The 21,672-nt window shown below is 43.9% G+C and overlaps 1 protein-coding gene across 1 annotated transcript in view; it reads left to right on the top strand.

Annotated features, from left to right (window-relative positions):
• The window catches only part of CDC40 (cell division cycle 40), a 41,069-nt gene extending 29,506 nt beyond the window's left edge, over window positions 1–11,563 (top strand). The window contains exons 10-15 of the mRNA XM_040597470.1: window positions 946–1,047; window positions 2,349–2,464; window positions 2,549–2,682; window positions 7,268–7,344; window positions 9,455–9,599; window positions 10,501–11,563. Of these exons, the coding sequence (XP_040453404.1) occupies window positions 946–1,047; window positions 2,349–2,464; window positions 2,549–2,682; window positions 7,268–7,344; window positions 9,455–9,599; window positions 10,501–10,678 (752 nt within the window). The 3' untranslated portion in view covers window positions 10,679–11,563. The remainder of the gene's footprint in view (window positions 1–945; window positions 1,048–2,348; window positions 2,465–2,548; window positions 2,683–7,267; window positions 7,345–9,454; window positions 9,600–10,500) is intronic.
• Window positions 11,564–21,672: the final 10,109 nt, after the last annotated feature.

The following is a 21,672-nucleotide window of genomic DNA, read 5'->3' as shown; positions in this document are numbered from 1 at the left end:
TTTTATAGGTTCAGGTGTCATCTTTCTTCATGTAACAGGTGCTTTTTAAAGCCGATAGCTGAGAGAGAGAAATACAAACTTCTTAGCCTTGAATGCAGAACAAAAGCAGCTGATTTCCCTTTTGAAATGGGAACATTGCTAGAACACTGAGTGAATATATGTTGAGTAACAACAAAGAAGTCTTTTTTTTCACATAATATATCATATGACAGCAGTGTGGCCAACATGATGGCTCAAAAAAGGGTCTCTGAGTAGACTGCCCTTTCTGAACAGTTTGACTCTCTTTCTCAAAAGGTCATTATCAACCAGATTCGCTTGGTATTTTGCTATATTTAAGGCACTGTGCCAGTATTTTAACTTAACAAGTCTGATGCAGTGGTCAGATTGAAGTATTGGGGTTAAGGGTTAGGAAGGTAACACCAGATGAAAGCATTCTTAATTTTCTGATCTAATATTTCCCATATTTTGTACCTGTTTTCTAATTATAAATGTTTCTCCTTTAAATATGTCTCCTGTAGTGTTTGTCTCTCCTCTCTTTCATTAGATGTTGGCATTTATTACAGTGTTTTATACTTCTCTTGCAGCTCTGAGAAGCATAGAACAATCTTTGAAGCTAGCAGTACTTAAAGTTCTGCTTCTGTATCAATTCATGAATGATGCACAGTGGTTGGTTCTGTGCAATGCTATTTTTTGTCTCTCCAGTGCTTGAGAGGTGTTGAGGGTTTGGGGATTTAATTCTCATCATTCTTTATGAGTTTGGGTTTTTTCTTTCTTGCTTCAATCATTCTTTACTAGGGTTCATGAAGAATGTCAGTAAGTGATTTCTTTGTTCTCTTGGTATTGTTAAAGACTGGAGTATTTAATGTGAATAATGTTTTGTTAAAAAACATTAATTCTAAGCATGAATGGATTCAAGTTTGTCATCACATTTTTTCTATCTTGTAGGACATAGCAAAGCTGTTAGAGACATCTGTTTTAATAACGCTGGCACTCGGTTTCTCAGTGCTGCATATGACCGCTATCTTAAACTCTGGGACACTGAAACAGGTAGGCTTGTATTTATAGACACTGTTATTTGGCACTGTGTTTAATTAATAGTAAATACCAAGATACGTTGTCAGTCAGTCAGGTTGTTTCCAATTATCCTTAATATTGTCTTGTAGTTCAGTATTTATGCTTTCGTTACAGGATGAATAGTAATTTTTTCCCTAAATGTTTTGCTGTTATCTGTAATAGTGCAGTTGACACTACCTATATACCTGTATTTCATATACCTTTTTATTTGAGGAATTTGATAGTTATTTGTAATGCTAGAAAAATTTTTGGCAAAAAAGACAAAATTTTACCAAATCACTTAATTGCATGTTTACATTTACAGGCATAAAACTAGGTAATGAAATCACAATTTAGACCTGAATATGCTTAATTTAGAAGAATTGTTTCACTTGATCTTTTGGTTAACCTGAACTTGAGGAGCACTCCCAATAAGAAAAGTGGTGGAAATTGAGCTGCTGGGGCAGGGAGTTGGAGGGTAGGTCTGTTGCTGTCACAGAACTGCCTGGGAGGTACTCCAACATTCTGATCCGTATAGTTTCTTAAGCTAAAAAGATGCAGGATAGGTGTTGTCAATATTCTTTTAAACTTAAGTCTGTTCCTAAGACAGGAAGTTCCCATGTTTGAAAAAGTTGTTAGCTTTCTTGGTTGGCAGTGCCACTGGTCTTATACAGGTGACAGCCAGTAAGGTGTAAGTCATTCTCCAGTCTCAAGTCTGAACTCAGTTATTTAGACACCTGAAAAATGCGTTGAGCTTTCGGATTAAAACGGGCTCCTGTAAGTTAAGGCTAACATGTAATCAGGGTATGTATGGCTGAGGGCTATGAAAGTTGGTCAGTGGTTTGTTTTGCAGTTGGATTAGTTACCCTTTTCTGGGCTTAGTATTGAGGAATTCTTGCCTGAGTTTAAGTCTCTTGATGAGAAGACCTCTGACCCTGAGGAGGTGATGCCTTGCAAAGGCAGTGGTCAGCTTGTGATAGCCTGACCAGCCCTGATGTCCTCGATGACATGTAGGCTACTGAGCAGTTACACTGTTTGGAAAGCTGCAGTAAAGGTATGGAACAGTTTGTGTGTATATATTTATACAGGTCTGTGCATACAAACGTGTGAAAAAAGGTATAATCAAAGAGCAGGGTAAATTCTACCCTGTAGTCCTCTCAAAGGCTTTAAAACAAGTGTTTTCTGCTGTTAGTAAAATAAAAGTAAAATTAATGTTTTTTATCAATATCTGCAGAGAACCGATCAGCCCATAGAACTTCCAACTTGATGCACTATGAATGGCTTTTCTGTTGCAGGGCAATGCATTTCAAGATTCACAAACAGGAAGGTTCCTTATTGTGTCAAGTTCAATCCTGATGAAGACAAACAAAATCTCTTTGTTGCAGGAATGTCAGATAAGAAAATTGTGCAGGTATGTCTACTTAATATGTCTTCCTCTAAAAATTCAGATTTTAGTAAAAATAAAAAGGCCTTATTCTGACTTTTTTATTTGCAGTGGGATATTCGAAGTGGTGAGATTGTGCAGGAATACGATAGGCATTTGGGAGCTGTCAACACCATTGTGTTTGTGGATGAAAATAGAAGGTTTGTGAGTACATCTGATGACAAGAGTTTAAGAGTCTGGGAATGGTAAGTTTAAAATTTCGAATATTAACTTAAAGTACATTGTGAGCAAACTGAGAACATAGTTTATTTTTAAAAGTATACATAGCACATAGGACACTGGAGTGTACTGGGTTCTAGCTGTCTGAGGAAGTGCAGGCTTTACAACCCTGTTCTGGCCTAAGGCTTGAGACGCTTCATAAATTTCCTTTTCCCCCAAAGAGAGCCCTGTCAGCCTGAAGCACGCTGCACTGTATTAGTGATCTCTGTTCTGTCTTCTTTTCTCAAGGCTGTATTAGCCCTTAAATTAACCCTTTAAAGAAATGCCTCCTCTATTACATTACTGTGTGTCAGTTTTGACTGCTTTGAATTGGGATGTGCATAGTATTACATAATATTTGGCCCATGTATGAAAGAAATAGTTTAGTGTAGCTTCATTTCTGGTTTTCTGGTAGTCGGGGTTATTTTGGCAATCCTTGGTACCCACAGTGTAAATACAATAGATGACAGAAAAGTGAAAGTATCCAAGAAAAACTTGTAAGAAATATCATCTTAAATAGCTTCCAGTTTTTAACATACCTGGGGAAAAAATGTATCTCTCCTATCTGAAATATTTTCCACAAAGTTCTGGGTACTAAGATTTTCAGCTTAGGACTTTTCTCTATGATTTCAAATTTCATTATGAAATAATCACTGCTGTATCTTTAGGTTTCAATTTCCTTTTGCTGTTCACACATCCAAAGCTGTTGCACAGTACGGACACTAGTTCGACAGCTCTGTGACTAATCAATTCCTTCCTAGATATTTATTTTTTTTTTTAACCTAGACAAGAGACTCCAGTCTGTGGTATTTGAGTGTTACCCAAGCAGCCAGCAAAACCTTCAGTGTATCTGTGATCAGCTGCTGTCATTGCCAGTTAGCAGCAGTGGTAATGACCAAAGTCTGGGAACTCAGGCTTAGGCTAGACATGTAATGCTGTCACCATATGTCACTCCAAGAGAGCCTCTGTTCAGTATTTCATAATTAGGCTCATACATTTACTGAGCTCCTTAAAGAAAAATCTTTTACGGTATCATATCTGCTAAGGGATGTCTCCTCTCTGGCAAGTGGGAGGATGATCTCACTTGCACAAATTTGTTATTTCCTTGAAATTGGATTGCCCTTGTTTCACGAGCTTTGTGTTGATGGCTGAAATAAATAGTGAAGTGGGTGGATTTAGTCACTCTGTGGGGAAGAGAGCAAGAAAGGCAAAAAGGTTCTGGCATGGGAACATCACAACCTGATTGTTCCAGTAGCAGAAGGGGTTTTTTTCCCTTCTGAAGAAAAAATATGTACTGTACTCGCTGTACACTGAATAAAGAGCTGCCTTGTTCAGATAATAGGGAACTCAACTGTAGGCAGTATTCTGTAATACAGTCGTCAGGGATTTTTTGGGGTTTTATAAAAAGCAAATGTAATGCTGTCTTCCTAGGCACAACTTGAAAACCTATCTCCACAACCTGCCATGATATATGTTAATTGGTCTGCAGGCACAGTTCTGTAATTTTAAGATCCAGATTTCTACAATGCATTAAAACTAAATTAGTATACTCACTACAGAAGCTTTTGGAGCTTGAAAACTTCCATGGCAAATTATTTCATGCAGTACCTCAAATCCTTGTTTTCCTAAGTTCACAAGGAAAATTATTTGCAGCTTAGGGTGATGTGATTACTATACCTTTTGCATGTTTCTTCATATGTTCTTCAGCACAATATTTCTTCAGTATCCTTCAGAAACTAAGCAGAAGTAATTATGACCTGAGTATGGCCTTAAAAGGCAGTAATTAAAGCTGTTCTAATTGCTTAGTTTCAATTGTCTAGAGGAATTTTGTAGTATGTTTTGTAAACACTTTGACTTGGCCAGAGCTGGTAATGGATGTGGTGTCAGACTTCATCACAGTGAGGAACTTCTCCCCTGAGAATTTAAACCTCCCTTCCCCGAGAATTCATCCCATGCATAGATTTCACTGCGCTGTACACTGAGTTACAGTCGGTTGATTGCTGAAAGTTCAGACTGCAAGTATAGCACAGACTCTTGCAGATTAAATGGTTTCTTTAGGAATCTTAATGGGAGTACTTTAAAACTGTCTGCTTCTGCCTTTAATGTGATTGTATTGTTACAGCAGGGACGTTACAGTTGGCAGGGGTATCATATTCTGTGTTCGTTCTTCTAGAAATGCAAAATGTTATTTTGTCTTTGCTTCATATGTGTCTGATCCTACTTGGATAAACAGTGAAATGGTTTGGGCAATTGACCCTGGAGATTTTTGTTTCCATTTTTTTCCAAGTTAGCTAGCAAAGCAAGAACTGTACAGTGGTAGCTTAGTTATTATCCTGACACGCTTAGGAGGCTTATCTCTGTAAAGCTGTACTCCCTAGCAGGCCTTTTCTCTCTCGTGTTCCTGGTACAGATACTGTAGTCTCCTGAGAGAGCTCTTCATGATGTGTAGATCCCAGAATTGGATTGGTTTGGGTTTGGTGGTGGGTTCTGTGGGGTTTTTTTCACTTGTTTGTTTAAAAGGATTTTTCTCTCTCCTGCTTGGGGAAGAAGTTGTATTAGAACCCCAAAGTATCACGTTTCCAAATCTTGGCTAGTGGATACTACTGTTGATATTTAAAACTTTTCAGCCTTTGAAATGGTATGAAGTGGGGAAAGGACTTGAAGATCTTTAAATTGAAAAACTCGAACGAACAATAGATCACATGGGTTTTGAGGCCAGGCAACCACGACAGCACCTTTCTTGGTAATTTTTTTAAGAGAGCAGGCTAATATTACTTATTTAGCAATTTGACTAGAAGCAAATGTGAAACATGGAAGTATCTCTTTATTCTGCCTAATAGTTTAACGCAGTCTATCCTGCAGCTGTCCTAAGCATGTCTGGTAGGTTTCAACATAAAGCAGAGCTGTCTTGAATAAATTCCGGTAGATGAGCTTGCCTTCATTTGTAAAGAGAAAGAAGGCAGGACAACCTGTACTGCATTTAAATTTCCCACTGCAGTACAATTCAGCATTGGAAATGCATCTTCTGTGATGAGATGGTTTTTAATGGGGCTTCCAGTGGGATTGCTTTTACCTGGCATCAAGGACTCCACATGACCAGTGGGCAGAGGGAGTGTTGAACGGTGGGAGCTGATCAGGATCTGGCCTCACTGCAGCGATGGCTGTGTGTCCTGTTGCAGGTGGCTTTTAAAGCTGTTTGGGTATTGGTGCGAAAAGGTAGGATGGGGCACGGGGGAGGGCTGCAGCTCCTGTGCTGTCATGCTAGTCAGCCACAGAGATTACGTGGACTTTTGTTACTCCTTTACAGATGTACTGTCCAACAGCAGTCTTAGGTCTGCCTGTTTGGAAGCCAGTTATCCCTGTGCATGCTCTTATCCACAGACAGCATTAAGCAGGTTGTCCTCCTTATTCTGAGGGTAAATTATTTTAACATTTAACTCGCAGAAGCATTTTGGGTTGCTTCCTGACAACAGAGCAGCTTCGCATCCTGCTGCCCATGTGTACGTTGCTTAACCCAAGATGGCAGTAAATCACTTACTGCACAATAAAATAGAATTGTAATTACCTGGCTAATGTCGCCTGTATTGCCATCCAGCAAGGCTCGGTCAGCTAGTACAAGGCAGCCACCCACGCTTTCTACTCCGATAGTATCCCAGCAGCCCTTCTACTGTGTGAATTAGACAATGAAGTCATAACCATCCCCTTTGTATTAATTAATGTTGCTACAGAACATTTTGCGTGTGTTTTCTGCTGAATACATTAACCAAATCTATTTGTTGCTGGAGATTTCTTTTGCTTAATGAGAAAGACATGTGCATGCCTTCCCTCTTTACTGGTCTTCTAGAGCAGAGTATGAGGAATACTGTGAATATGCATGGACCGTTAGTAATCCAATTTATATAGTCAAAACCAAATGACAGTTCTGCAGAGTAAGGATTAGACTGTGTTTGTTTTTCCCTAGGCCTTTGTACAGGACAGTGTATGTTCTTAACATACACTGGCACAGTGTTGTATGCCATTGAGACCAGAGTCATGGTTCAGGTCAGCTGTGAACATTTGGAATTGGTTGGCATCCCATTTAGGGAGATCAGGAGGAAAAGGGCTTTGTCAGAGAAACAAGAGACAGACTCCTGTTGTCTTTTCCTTTATCAAAAAAAAAAAAAAAAGGCAGAAATATTCTAGTTAAAACTTGAGTCAGTGAGACATTCCAATAAGACACATGCTTATATCAGTCTATTCTTGCTACCTATATTAGGATTTTGCAGGAGCTGCAGTTAAACTGGAAACAATAGAGTATCTTTTTGTTATTCCTTAACAATTGGAATTACGATTCTGCTTTATACTCTGGGTCATTTGATTGGGTTAAGCTCACTCTATCAGAGACTATCCTGTGGATGGCTCCGCAGCTGGAGGTCTCTAGGTGGGCATTCATAATTTTGAGCTTTTGCACATTCTTCCTTTGAACACCACCTTACAGTCTCCGTGGTTCAGTGGCTGAGTAAATCGGCTGACTGCAGGCAGCCCCTTGGAACATCTCCATATCTTCATAAAACATGCGTCTTCCTTTTGCAGGGACATTCCTGTAGACTTCAAGTACATAGCTGAGCCAAGTATGCATTCCATGCCAGCCGTGACTTTGTCTCCAAATGGTAGGTTAACACTTTAACTGCCTTCTTAGCCCTGGTTTATGTAAGCAAGTCTTACTGATGATACCTCTGTAATATTGCCATGTTGCATCCCCATTACCCCTGTGTTACACCCTCCCCCCATGGGTTTTGATTTAAAAGTTTTAAGAACACGTGTGTCAAAATGGGGAGTTACATCAGAATAACTGTATCAATTTAAATTTAGACCTTCAATCCAGACAGGGCAAAAGGACTTTTCTTTTCATAGAGCTACAACGTGCTCTTTGCTGTATTTAAAATATTAAGAGAAACAATGGTGGCAACTGACGATGGCTGCAAAGTGCTAGGCCGGTTCAGCAGCCCTTGTGGTGCCATTGTTAAAGCAGAAAGTGATAATGCTGTTCCTTTCTGTTCTGAATGTAAGACAAATCCCAAGTTATCTCAGTGTTTCTGTATGTTAATGTTTCGCGCTTATGTTCTTCAATTAGAATCAAACTGAAGGAGGATAAAGGTTTAGTGCCTCCAGTAATCAGTGAAAAATCCTTCTAACAGTTACCTGTTTTGGCCAAAATTAAATAGGTTCAGTGTCAATATTATTAAAGCGTTGCCAGATTACAGTTAACAGTCCCACTGTGCTGAGTAGTGGCTGATCAACTTGTTGCACAGCTGACATTTTCAGCTGGCTATCAACATCAAATTGTATTTGCTTTGCAATGTAAATATTCTTAACAGTACAAGTGAGTTTCTAGGATAAAAAGGAAGATTCTGGAGAAGGAGATGGCTGCATTTAAAAATGTTAGCTTCCCAAGCTGGCCTTTTCCAGCTCCTGTTTCTGAAATTGCACAACTTGCTGTACTCTGATCCAGTTTTTCAATTCATCTCATCCTTCCACACTGAAATACTGGGTTTCTCGTCCTTTTTCCAGTTCTGGCTGGCCAGCATTTTGAGTATTTGATTTCTGAGATGAGACAGTAAATGATGTGAGGAATGAAGTAGTCATCTTTTCAGCTCAAGGCATCACCTGTCACATTAACTAACATTATCCTGACCTACAGTAGTCCAGTATCACACAAATCAAGTTTTCTTGGATTACTTACACTACAGATTGTGCCAGACACGTTACGCCTCATTTTGGAGTTAAATGAGTCCTTTGAAGAAAACTAAATTGAAAGTTTTACAGATGTGGAACTTTTCTGCTTGGGGGCATTGATTTATGAATCTCATCAATTAATTTTTTCCTCCTGAGCAATGCAAGATACTGAGCTTTTAAAAACTAAGAGGAGAATAACATGCGTGGGGTACACACGTGATTTGTTTCTTTGGGAAGCTGAAGAAAAGCCTCAGATTCCAAGCTAGTAGCTGGAAGTCTGATCAGATTTACAGTCAAGTTGGCACATTTTATGTTATCACTGTTTGCATTAAACACTGTAAAGGCAGTGACGATATGCAGAATTCAGGACAAAACTGTCTGTTCCATGGTGCTGTGTAGCAAATCATCTTTATTGGATTCTCAGACAGGAGTTAGTGCACTGCCAAGACACAAAATGAGGTAGAATTAAGATTAGAAAAGCCTAGGGTTTTTTTCTTTCACTAAAGTATCTTTATTAAATTGCATTCCATTAGGGCAGAGAATACTAAATAGTTGCAAGAATGTATGGATTTTCAAACTCCCAAATCTACCTTAGACCTGGTTTTCCCATAAAGAAAGGGAGGTGACCATCTTAGAATACCCCAAAAACAGGTAATTAAATAGGTTGCAGCTAGATGGGATTTTTTCCCCCTCATCTGAATTACTTGATCATGTGCACCAGCAAGCTTACTCAGTAACTTACCAACTTACTAGTAAGTCAGTGGGGTTGATGCAACGCATTTTTGTGACAGCCAGAGCTTTTCTAGAGTCCTGAGTGCATTTTGTAGGAATAGGCATCCCAAATCCTGTCAAATGTCTGGTTTTGCCTCTTCGCAGTTGTACCAGACAGAAGCAGTATCAGGTGCTACCTTAGAACCCTGATACATAATGAAAATCTGAATTAAGATAGTGCAAGAAAAGTTATAAAAATCCCTTAAAGTGTTCGAGTTAAGTCTGTTTCTTCAGATGCAGCACTGATACTACCTCTGTTTATTGCCTTTATAGGGAAGTGGTTGGCTTGCCAGTCGATGGATAACCAAATCTTAATTTTTGGAGCTCAGAACAGATTCAGATTAAACAAAAAGAAAATTTTCAAAGGTCACATGGTAGCTGGCTATGCTTGTCAAGTGGATTTTTCACCTGACATGAGGTAAGTTTTTGTGGGAATGAGCTTCATTGTAAGACTTGCTAGCATGGATGCTACGTTTCTTTTTGAATCCTCTGCGACATTCATTGATGCACAGCCATCCTGTTAACCCAGCGTCAGACAAGAGTTCTGTAGTCAGGCAGCAGAATGGAAAGTTTACTCTTGCCATTTGATAGAACTAAGCTATACTCGGTGGTTGCTCTGAGCAGCCTTTAGAAAACAGTCCATGTAGTCCAGACTTCCCATTCTGCAAAGACGCTTTGCGCTGCTGTTAAACCACCCAGAGACTCCCCTTTTTTTGCCTAGTCCTGGTGCAGCACAGGAGGCTTCTGCACCTGGTCTTTTGCGCACGGTCTGCAGCACAGGGTTCCACTGTATGTACTTGTCTAGAATACCTGCGACTCCGGTTTGCCCAGCTTTTTCCCATTTTGCAGGTCTGGTGTGGGTATCCTCATCGATTGTTCAGAGAGCCATCTTTTTCATCCTCTTTGCTTAGTAGCATGCTCACACATTTATCGCTGTATGTACTTAAGATATTTATTACTACAAAAACCGGAGAATAACCTCAGCAGAACTGGAGGAAAAAGTGGAGAGAAGTGTCTATAAATTTCAGAGAAACTTCTGGCAGTTTCTCTTTTGCTGATGTATTCTCTTTAGTTCCAGTAACAGTGTATGGTATAATCGCATTGCTTAGCACATTTACCTCGCAGTTGATGAATCACCTTCTGCAGGACTTGTGCGTTAGAGCGCAGCATGTATGCTAATTCTCTGGTAGGTGTGTTTGCAGACTGTCAAACAGGAAGCTCGTTGGGTGAAGCTCTTTTCCGTTGCTCAATGTAAAAGTATTACAATACAAGCAGTCTTCACACATGATACAGCTTTTATTTTAATCCTGTTAATATAGCTATGTGATATCTGGAGATGCAGATGGAAAACTTAACATCTGGGACTGGAAGACAACAAAACTCTACAGCAGATTAAAAGCACATGATAAAGTCTGTATCGGCGCAGTGTGGCATCCGCACGAAACATCTAAAGTCATTACATGCGGCTGGGATGGTCTTATTAAACTGTGGGACTAAAGAGGATGCTACGAAGATCTGAAGATGTAAGTCCTGCATACATCTGAGATAAGAGTGATTTCTGCTGTAAGGATGGGTAGATGTTTGTAATACTGCAGTTTTCCGCTGTATATATGCACTAAAAATGGGAAATCTTCAGAAGACACAACGGAAAGGATATAGTTCTAAATACGACCTCTGAGTATGAGAAGCTGAGGTCATCTGAAGCATGCAGAATCAAGTGTTAGTTTGTCATGTCACTCTTGTAAAATAAAATGGTTTTAACGAAGACTATTGTTGTGGTTCTGGCTGTCAGAAATGTGGGGAGTTAAAGGAAAAGACCAGCAATTGTGTAACTCTCTTACTAAGAAGAAATCTTTGCTTTCTACTGCAATAGAGCTGGAAATACATGCATTTGTTTACCTGGTTTTGGGTGGTATTTTATTGTCCCAAAAATATTTCTACCTTTATAGAACAGAAACCCACTTCCTAAAATCTGTTAATCCACAGTAGAAATTAAGAACTAATCAGAAGCTGACAGTTGTCAGATAAACTCTTATCAGCTGAAGACTGTATTCATAAACTTTTGGTTTCTGTCTGTATTTAACAATATCATCATGTTGATCACTGAGTTTCATCTTTGCAAGTAGTCTTCAATTTCAAGATTTTGCTTGTGTTGGTTGTGTGTGTGTTAAGTGTTGGATTTTTTTTTTCTCTTCCCATATGCTGTTACTTCCAAAAAGCATGACATACATAAAAAAAAAAAAAAAAAAAGTGGGGATGTCTCTTGTTCAGTTTAGAATACATTGTATTATAAGCCCCATAAAGGATTTGACAGTTTAATGTATATACATGTCACTTTCTCTCTTTAAAGAACTTATTTTTAATAAATCTTTTTATAAAAAGTCTGCTTCTCTTCAGTCAGTTCTTCTGTCTAGCAGTGTCCTTATAAAATACATCTTACTATTTGTTATTTTAATTTGCAGCTGAATTAGCATTTAGATAAACTCATTCTCTTGCACTGTTCATGAAAAACTAATGCAGGTTGGAAGCAGAAGAAAAAAATCCTTTCACCTCCCTGTCTGCTCTCTTTTGGAGCACATAATGGAAATAAAGTGTAATGAATTTATCCCATTGATCAGTCTTTAATTACAGATTTGAATTACATTATATTGTTTACTGTAGATCCAATCACTGCTCATCAATTATAAACAGTAGCAAAGGAGTAATTGCCTCAATTGACAGCAGGATAGAAGGTAAGGCACTTCTGTAGATGAGATGCATAGAATCTCAGATCGTGTAAATGGAAGGAAATGGAATGGTGGTTTTGTGGTTTTCTGGTTGGTTTGGGGTTTTTTGATCGATTAACAGGAGAATGCTGTTCTTTCAAAGAGAACTTCCTAAAGTTTGGCCTTCTGAGTGAGCACGGAGCTTACACATTTTTAGAACAACTTTTCAAAGCTGAGCTTGAGAATCTTCCCACTGTCTATTCATGCCATTGCATAACTGCACTAAGCTTACATGTTGCTGTTTACTTTCCCATCTCAGTAGCCTTGCACACCTGAGAAACACCACACGCTGTTTTCGCAGGTGGGGTACTGGTGGTAACTGGGCATTGCCTGGCCTGGCACCCCTGGCAAGTACAGGGGCAGGAAACGGCAGAGCCTGGAGAGAAAGGGAAGAGCCAGGCCGGTGTGTCCCGAGGCCCATCCCTTCTGCTGGGAGAGAAGAGGCTGGTCCTGTTCCGTGGCCCTTCAGGGCACGGGTGGGAGTGAGCTGGTGCCGTGTCACAAAGGGTGGATTTCTGACATGGTGCTTCTCACAGGGAAGACTCGAGCCTGAGCTGGGAGCTGAGCTCGGGTGTGCGCTGTGCCCTGGGAGCCACTTCAGGAGAAAGTAAGCTCAGATAATTTAGAATGGTTTTCTTCCTTCTGATACGTTTCCTAAATGGGTATGTGGCAGTGTGCCCTGATCATTAGCAGCTTCCAAGTACAGGGAGTGGGGAACGAGAGGAAGAACAGAGCAGACACAAAAACTTCTCACAGGAATGTATGTTAGCTTCCACATCAGAAGCACCTTTCCTAAATGCTTAAAAGCCTTTAAATCATCATTTACAAAATGCTTGGCTCTGTAGTTGGTACTGTGTTTTTCCATGTGTCACCTACCAGGCAGAACTTTATATAGTATATACAAAGTAAAACATAAGTGTATAAACTTTTGTAGTAGTATACTGGCTGTCGTATTTGGATAAAAAAATAAGTTGACTCATTCAATTCTGCTGGGGTTAATGAATTTGGATTAAATGGTTGCAACAAGCCCAGAATCAGAATTCCCCATGAAACTTAGATAAAATTCTTTGTCCCTCACAGTTGGTCACCGCGTTAATCTTTTGTGGAATTTCTCACATCTGTATGGAAGCCTGCGGGGGGGATTTTTATGAGGATAATTCCCTCTTGTCAGCTGGAGAGCTGCAAACTCCAAAGCTCATGTCAGCTAGTTTGCTGTGCACTGGGATGGACGGCGTGTGTCTGCGTGGCGCAAGTCTAGACTTGTCTTTCCAGCAGCCACCTGGGAACAGATGTCTTGCTGAGCTAATTAACTCAAATCATGGCCTTCCCTTATCTTCCCAATTTCATGTTTTGCCAGAAATTGGTCTGTTACAAATGCTGGTCAGAACAAGTCTAGACTGAGACCCCTAGGCTGAACTTGGTGTGTGAGCAGACAGAGCCGGGGAAGAGGCAGCGCTGGGGGAAAAGGAAAGAGCAAGTTTTGAGTTCCCCAAATGAATTCTCCTCTAACGTTAGGCAGAGAAGGCAACAAAGTGATTCAAGCCAAAAGGAGCTACCTAGGAGAGCTGGAGGCAAGCAGAAGGAGTATGTGCAAGCCGGACTACAGGGCTGTTGTCATAGTTTTGTTCCCCTTGACGATGCATCTGTAACTTTCAGAAATGATGTGCCAATATGTTGCCACTTTCATTAATACCAATTACCTTTACAGTGGAAGTTTTACAGATAAGCGAACTATCTCCATCATTCTTGGAGTTCTGCCTGGGAAACATGATCGTTCCTTTGGCCTTGTGCCATCTTTTTCTTGGACTTTTTTCATATGTGAGAGGGGGAAATATCCCACATATCCTCATGCAGCTTGCTGGTAAGAAGGCTGTCTTTCTTGAAGCAGATGGTCTTGGCATCTGTCTTGCTCAGAGTTTATAATCGTCCCCAGTAAGATGAGGCTGCTCAGTCTTTGCCCTCATTACGAGGAACAAATATCCAAATTACCGTACATCCGAAAAAGTCCAAGATTGTCTTGTAAAAAGCCAATTTTTAGCAACAGGCAGATGTTCAGCATAGCATTCAGCACTGTGGTCTTTAAAGGCTGATTTAAACAGGGAGCCTCGCAGCTCTGACAGCCCAGAAACACAATGTACTTCCCTTCTTTCTACCAGCTGGTCATTACAAAACCCTGCTCCCGTTTGCTGGGAAGACTCCATGTGACAAGCAGCCTGCACGAGGGGGAGCACATGGAGAGCAGAGGAGGGAGAGGAGTTTTGCTGGGAAGAGTTTGAACAGTTGAACCTATACACAAGAAAAATCAGTTGCCAGGGAGGTTGTTCCTCTGGAGACTACTTCAGGACTTGCTACTGTAGGTTGACTTCACTAGCGTACGCTCAAAATTTAAGTCGCATGTCTTGCAGTAAAATATGTCTTTTCTGACAGGCTTGCTGATAAAAAAAACCACCAGACACACCACGGCTGTCCTGCAGCACTCAGAGAAAACCCTGCTTGTGGCAGAGTTACCTTTACAGAAGCTACTTGCAGAGTTTAAAGTTTTTAGAAACAAATTTGCAGTAACTTTCAGTGGGGCATGGACCTCTAAATTTGCCAGGTACACGGTAAAATCGACCTCAGACCTGTTTGTTAGCTTGTGCGATAGAACATTTAAAATCTGCTAAATGCTAAAGCGCTGAGCCTTTCTGAGTTGCCTTTTAACCTGCTGTGCTTTGTGGTGCTGGGGGGCTGCTCAAACGAAATGTTGCTGCCTTGGGTTTGCCATTCAGAACGTTCTCGTTAGGCCTTGGGATTTTCTGGTTAGTCTGAAAGATGTCAAGACTAACTGAGCATGCTGCTCCTCTCATCTGGGGAAGCAAGACAACACAAATCCTCTAGGGGGGCATTTTGGTAAAAGGAACTTTATGGAGCTTCAAGACCACTGACAGTTACCCAGCCATGGCTCTGAGAGCTGCAGATCTTCCCAGTTCTCCCAGTGTTAATTGCCCCACAGCTGGCGTCTTACTCTAACTCGCCAGCTAAACTTTCCACTTATGAAATAAGCCTTTTTTCAGTGGTGGTTTAACTCTTGCAAAGCAACACTTAAAAAAAAAAAAAAAAAAAAAAAAAAAAAAAAAAAAAAAAACAACTAAGAAAAACAAGAAAAGAAAAGGAAAGAAAAAAAAAGGCAAAAATGCCCTGTTCTAGAGAAGAGCTGCAACAATTGTACTACCTTAGCTTGCCCTGGGCAGATTTCCTCATGCAGCCAGGACCTTGTTCAGCCCTAGTTGGTTGCACTTTGCTTTCACACACTTACACAATCACCCTCCTTCAGCTCCTCCCTATATACTCTGTAAAATGTCACCCCTTCCAATATTCCTTGCTCAGGACACAAAGAAGGAAGTCAGACTCCAAAGGAAGTTAGTTGTCAGGCCAGACATCTACAGGAAAAAGAAGTAAAGCCCGTTCCCTGCAGCTTTCAGAACCACCTTGAGCTTTGTCAGAAGAGCTTCTTGGCAGCCGGCTCCTCTCCCTGGCTCTCCTGGTACCGGCCCTCTGGGAGTACCTGGGGTGGGGGGGCAAGCTGGTTTTGTTTGCTTTTTGTCATTATTCCTCCAACATTAAAAGAGTGGAAGACAGTCGGGAGGCAGATCCATCTGAAGGTGGAGGCAAGGGTGGGATTCATGTTGTTTGGCTTTGATCCAGAAATGGAACTTCAAATACAAGGGGGGAAACAGCAGCTGAGGCACAGCAGCACTGCAATTACTTGCAGAAGTTTTGTACTGTGCACACCACGGCACTTACTTTCAGGAAACTTCCGAAAAATGAACACATATGGTGGTCATCCACCAGAAAGAGCAGGGATATCGTGTTGGTATTCACGTTTGGGTCATTGTTTCTGGGCAGCACCAAGCAGGCTCCTGTTTTCCCCTTGTGTAAGGTCCTGCCCGTCGGGATAAGGGATGCAGCACAGGCTGTGTCTGCAAAGGTCTCTTTCTGAACCAGCTAATGCTCTTTACAACAAGCAGGCCAAACTTCACCGCGAACAGGGACTGCCGTTGAAGGGCAGAGATCCGTTCATTATCACAGGCGGTTCCCTTCCAGCGCCAGGCCTGCTCTGCAGATGCTGCCCTCGAGAGCCAGCGGAGGGAGGCAGGTATAAATACGCCTCTGAATGTAGGTCAGCTCTGAACATCCACCGGCACTAAACCAGGTCTCTACTGACTGCAATTAAATGTCACATTGTGTTAACAAGCAGGAAGAAATCAAGAGTGATTTCCTACTGAATAACCCCGAGGATCCTTTCAAGGGCAAGGGAGCGGCTAATGAAGCTCATGAAATCAAAGTTTTTGAATGAACCAGATGGTCTCAGCTGTTGAATAATTCACCAGAGAGAATGAGTGCTATTTCTTCAGGTGTGCTATTGGGTGATACGTCTTCTTGGCATCTGCCAAGAAAGGCCAGACATATGTTCCCTTTACGCTTTCTTTGATCTTCCACAGTTGAGAGGTGCTTGTGAAAAACAACCCTTCACAAGTCAGCGATGGGATCAAAGCCTGGGGCCAGAAGTGCACACCAAACCAGCAGGTTTTGGAGTGCGGCAGGAGGTCAGACCTTCCTTTGTTCTAATTTTGGGACTTGCAAGGAAGCCGGCACGGCATTCGAAAAGGCACCAGTTTCCCCGGAGAAGTGTGTTAGTGTCTGTGCTGCCATGGACGCTCCAGAGGAGCCCATGTTGCAGTATTAACTGCGGTAGTTTGGGGGATTCACATCTGTTGCTGCTCTTCATCTTCCCCAGGTGACGGGCAGCACCTGTGAACTCTGATTCACAAGTGTGTGTGATTTATAAATCACTGTGGGTCCCTCTCAAGGGGAAATGCCCTCGCCCACAGGAGGAACCGTACAAATGAAATTGCCACTATGCAGAGGTCACCCTACTGCAAAGATCCGCTTTACACCGAGCTGAGACATCTCCTGGTGGAGGCGTCCGACTAATGCAATAGACTCCACTTCAGGAACAAGACCTGGTAATGAAGTCCTTGTTGGCTGGGGCTGGCGCTGGCCGTGGCCCGATGACCTGAGGGTGGGCAGTGAGGCGGCTCCCGGGCTGGGCTCTGCCCAGTGCCAGGCTGGAGGCGCTGGGCCGGCTGTGCTGCAGGGTCTGGGAGTGGGGGAGATGCCCAATGCACCCCGGGGCCAGAAGCCTGGAGGGAGAGCGAAGCTGGGCAATCCCCATGATGATGCTGCCGAGCAGATCTGAGGCAGCTGAAGGTGCCAGGAGCACCTGGTAGATGCCATAATATGGAGATACAGCTTAGGAGAGGGGCCGCGCCGCTCGTGCAATGAGCTCCTGTGTGAGCACGTCGCTGAGCGTGTTGTGGGAAGGTCAGTCTGGAGACACGTTTGCCAGCTGCCACCTGGCGACTTGGGATGGTTTGGCCCCTGTGCTCCTGCCCTGCCCTGATTTGGTCCGGGCACCTTCCTGTGCTGCTCCTGGCACTAAGTTTGAAGGCTGAGCCTGGCTTTCTTCCTCAGCTGCTGCTGCGAGCAGGGCCCTGCTGTGAGTCTCTGAAGAGCCGCATCTCCCTCTCAGACCAACCAGGGGGAAAAACAGGCTTTACTGCATTCTCTGCAGGAGATGCTGGATGCTGCCCAGACCTGGCAGTCAGGAATATTTTAGCAATGCCAGGACAGGCCAGTGGCCCTTTCTTCCTGCCTGGGCACGGCCAGGTGGTTACCAGCCTCCAGGCTGTGGCTAATAATGGCAGAATGCCCAGCCCACACTGGTTTTAATGGTGCACTCTGTACTCAGCCCTTGAAGAAGGAGGCAGCTACCACGGTTTCTGTGCGGGTCTGATCTGGGAGGAGATGAGGAGTACGACGCTGGCACGCGGTTACTGCAGGGCTCACTGCAGGGAGATGATCTCAACAAGCTCCTCACCTGCTTCACGGTCTCTCCAACAGTTTGCTGTCCTGCAGAGCTGCTCCTGGGCAGCGCAATGCTCCCTGCAAGGAGCCATCCTGCAGGAACGAGGCAGGCTCAAACACAAGCACCATGCATGTGCGGCTGTCCCCAGGGTAGCCGGTGAGGCTTGAGAGCCAGCACGTAGCAGTAAATTGGGGTGGGTAGGGGTGCTGGCTGGTGGATCTTCAGCTCTGGCTGAAGCAGCATCAGCCTGTGGATGCCAGCAGCCAGCAGTCCCAGATCCCTACCTTTCTCTCTCAGCACAGTCCCTAACAGGCTGGAGAAGATACCACCAGAGCAGGGTGTATGGCTGGGACCCCGCAGCAGGTAGGGGCTGATGGCACCGGCGTACGGCAGTGGGTGCACACCAGCCGACCCCACGCAGCGTCCCTCAGCGCCAGTCTATCCACTGGGGCAGAGTCAGCCGGCACTGGCCTGTGCCCCCGTGTACCTGCCCGGCAGCTCCGTTGTTAGGAGATGGGAACTGAATCCCTTTAAGACTCTCTCCTTTAGGTAAAAGAGATCAGTAAGAGAGAAGGGGTGAGGGCACAAAAGCAAGACCTCAGAAAGGAAGGCTGTAACCGCTTTAAGAGATGCGAAGGAGAAAGGCACAGATAGTGCATAAAATGAGCGCTGCTCGTGTTCTCCCTTAATATCACATAACTGCCTCCAGAATGATAAACGGCTTTTATCTATCCTGTATCTGAGATAACATTTCCTTAAAAATTACCATAGTTATTGGAATCTTTTCTTGCAGATGTATTTGCTACAGCCCGAATTGTTCCTGACAATACCTGGCAATCCTGAGCAAGAGATTATCTGAGGGTTTACTAAGCTCTTAACCAAAGAACCAGGATGGTCCACTACTCTATTTCTGTAATTTGCATACACATCACGATTTTTTCCTCAGGGCAACAGATGATGGAAAATGTGCATCCCTTTGGAATTTTAACATCTGAGAGAGATCATGTGATTCGTTTTTTAACCTCTATTGGTTTCTAAACAAATGACAATAAGCTACTAAGCTAGTTACCCTAAGACTAATCAGGAGGAAAAACCTGTGCAATGCTAGGGCCCCTATTTTTATGCTTTATTAATAAATCAGGACTTGCAGCTGGGCTTTTGCCACCCCATTATTTGAAAAATAGGAGTTGAGCCATTCTGCGGTGCAGCAAGCGTAATTGTTCCAACAGGCTTGATACTGGTTTAGGAAATACTGGCACCTGCTCAGATTTTAATGAATCTCCTCATGGCCCTGCATCGTTAAACAACTTCAGTACTTAATGTAAAAGGGTTGCAGCGAGCATGGCTGTCACAGAGAAGGCATTTCCTACTCATTTTTAGAGCTTGTGGATCTCTTGGGTTATGTATTACGTGGCTCAGTGATGGCAGTATGTAGCTTGGAACCAAGAAAAAGTGCTTTGCTCAATGTCTTGGACACAGGGAATCCAACACATCTGCAACAGGTCATCTTGATCTTGAGCACTGCAGAGCTGAACCTCTTGCTCCCTAGTCCAGGCGGTACGTGCAGAAGCAGAAACAGAAGCTATGTTTACAGAATATCTGAAGTTGGAAGGGACCCAATAAGGACGGTGTCCAGCTCCCTGCTCCTCACAGGACCACCTAAAACCAAACCATATGACTAAGAGTCATCCAGATGCTCCTTGAACCCTGACAGGGCTTGGTGCCACGACCACTTCCCTGCGGACCCTGTTCCAGTGACTGACTACTCTCAGTGAAGAACCTTTTCCTAATGTCCAGTCTGAACTTCCCCTGATGCAGCTTCATTCCGTTTCTTTGCGTCCTGATGCTGGTCACCGGAGACAGAAGACCAGTGCCTCCCCCTCTGCCCCCCCGGAGGAAGCTGCAGACTGTGGTGAGGTCACCCCTCAGCCTTCTCCAAGCTGCACGAACCAAGTGATCTCAGCCGCTCCTCGTAAGCCATGCCCTCGAGACCTTGCACCATCCTGGTCACCCTCCTCAGGATGTCCTGCTTCCACTGAGGCGCCCCAAACCGCACAGTACTGGAGGTGAGGCCGTGCCCGTGCAGGGTGCAGTGGGACAGCCAGCTCCCTTGACCAGGTAGCTGCACTGTGCTTGATGCACCGTAGGACACGGTTGGCCCTTCTGGCTGCCAGGGCACATGGCTGACTCGTATTCAACTTGCCATCAACTCAAACCCCTGGATCTCCTTCTGCAGGGCTGCTTGCCAGCCTCCCATCCCACAATTTGTATGTATAGCCAGGATCACCCAGTCCCAGGTACAGAATCCAGCACTTGCTCTTGTTAAATTACACCAGAAAACAAAACAGTACCAGGAGGTATTCCCCAGCCTTGAGGCAAACTGGCAAAGATGGCCTGGCCATGTCCATTTACTAAACTCTTTCAGCTTCCCAAGCAAGGTGCCTGCATCCAAGCTGTCTTTGGCTTGGGCTAAATCCATGGCTGTGCCTTGGCGTCATCTGGCAGAATCCTAGATGGCCTCAGCCAAAATTTGCCAGGGATCTCCTTAATTAACCGTAGCCATTCCTGTGCATGCTGCCTGCCCTGCTTAATCTACTAGCACAGGCACAGCTGGGATCATCACCTGGTCAGTAGTCCCGGTCCAGCTGTCTCCTTCTTCCCTAAACGAGGCATTTGATGTGCAGAAGCCCATGTTAAGTCCCCTTAGAATTAAACTCCACTTGAGCAAATGCTAGTGTAACTAAAGAAGTAGATGGATTTCTTTTTAAAAGGAAAATAAAAACAGTGAGGTGGTAGATCAGGAACTCCATACAGCACAAGGCACCGTCAGCGTGACTGAAAGGCAGCAGATTGAAAACCAGCATGCATTTGTTAAAAAATAAAGGGTTTGACATTTAGCCACAAGTCAAAATTTCAAATGTGATTAGGAAGACCGATACAAACCCAAACGCACGAGGGCACAGAGCTGGCTTTCACTGAAGAGACTGAAATCCCCTCCATTTCCACTAGCCCTTCACCCCCCTAACCCTTCATCATGGGAGGGGGTTTTCTGCATCTTCCAAAGCAGCCCGAGGCCTGTAGCCTCTGTGGCCAACATGGATGCTCAAAGTCTGATCCACTGCAGCAGTTCCGAGCCCCACGACAGGCTCTGCAGGTCCAGGTGGGAGGCAGGCGCTGGGGCCAGGGCAGGCTCCTCTCCACGGCCCCAGAGCCAGTGTGGTGGGAGGACGGCTGTCACCCTAGCAGTGTCACCCACCTGCTGGCCTTTTCTGGGAGAAGGGGAGCTGAGCCGAAGGGCCGAAGCAGTTTCTGCTGGGGACAGCGGTCCCCGCTCACCCTGGGGCAGCAGGAGCCCTCAGAGCGGCAGAGCAGGGAAGCAGCTGCTTGGCTTGGGGCAAAGCCTGGCAAAGGTGAGGGGAACGGCTTGATCCACTGGTGAGGCAAAGCGGTGGCTCTGGGAGAACGCTGACTCGCCTGCCTGGAAGGAAGGGCTCCTACACTTATTTTCCCCACTCTGGCTGCTCGCTGAGATCCTGGGGGCATGTCGGGTCCAGCACAGGGCCCTGCTCTGGGAAGGAGGGGATAAGGGAACTGAGGCAGCAGAGTGGGTGAAAAAGGAAAGGAGGGTATGGAAGGAGAGAAAGAAATGCCAGGATTACAAGAGAAGGAACAACATGAGGACAGAGGAAGAGCAGAGACTTGCTAAAAACACAACTCTGGGCTGAGGCACACCAAGGGGAGGAACACTGAACCCTGTGGAAGCCAGAAACTAAAGGCAGTTACAAAGGCCATATATGAAAGACACGGACGTGGTGTCA

Source organism: Falco naumanni, chromosome 6, assembly GCF_017639655.2.
Source record: "Falco naumanni isolate bFalNau1 chromosome 6, bFalNau1.pat, whole genome shotgun sequence".
NCBI classification, from domain to species: Eukaryota; Metazoa; Chordata; class Aves; order Falconiformes; family Falconidae; genus Falco; species Falco naumanni.
The sequence above is the reverse complement of the archived record's forward strand: the minus strand, read 5'-3'. Positions and strand labels throughout refer to the sequence as shown.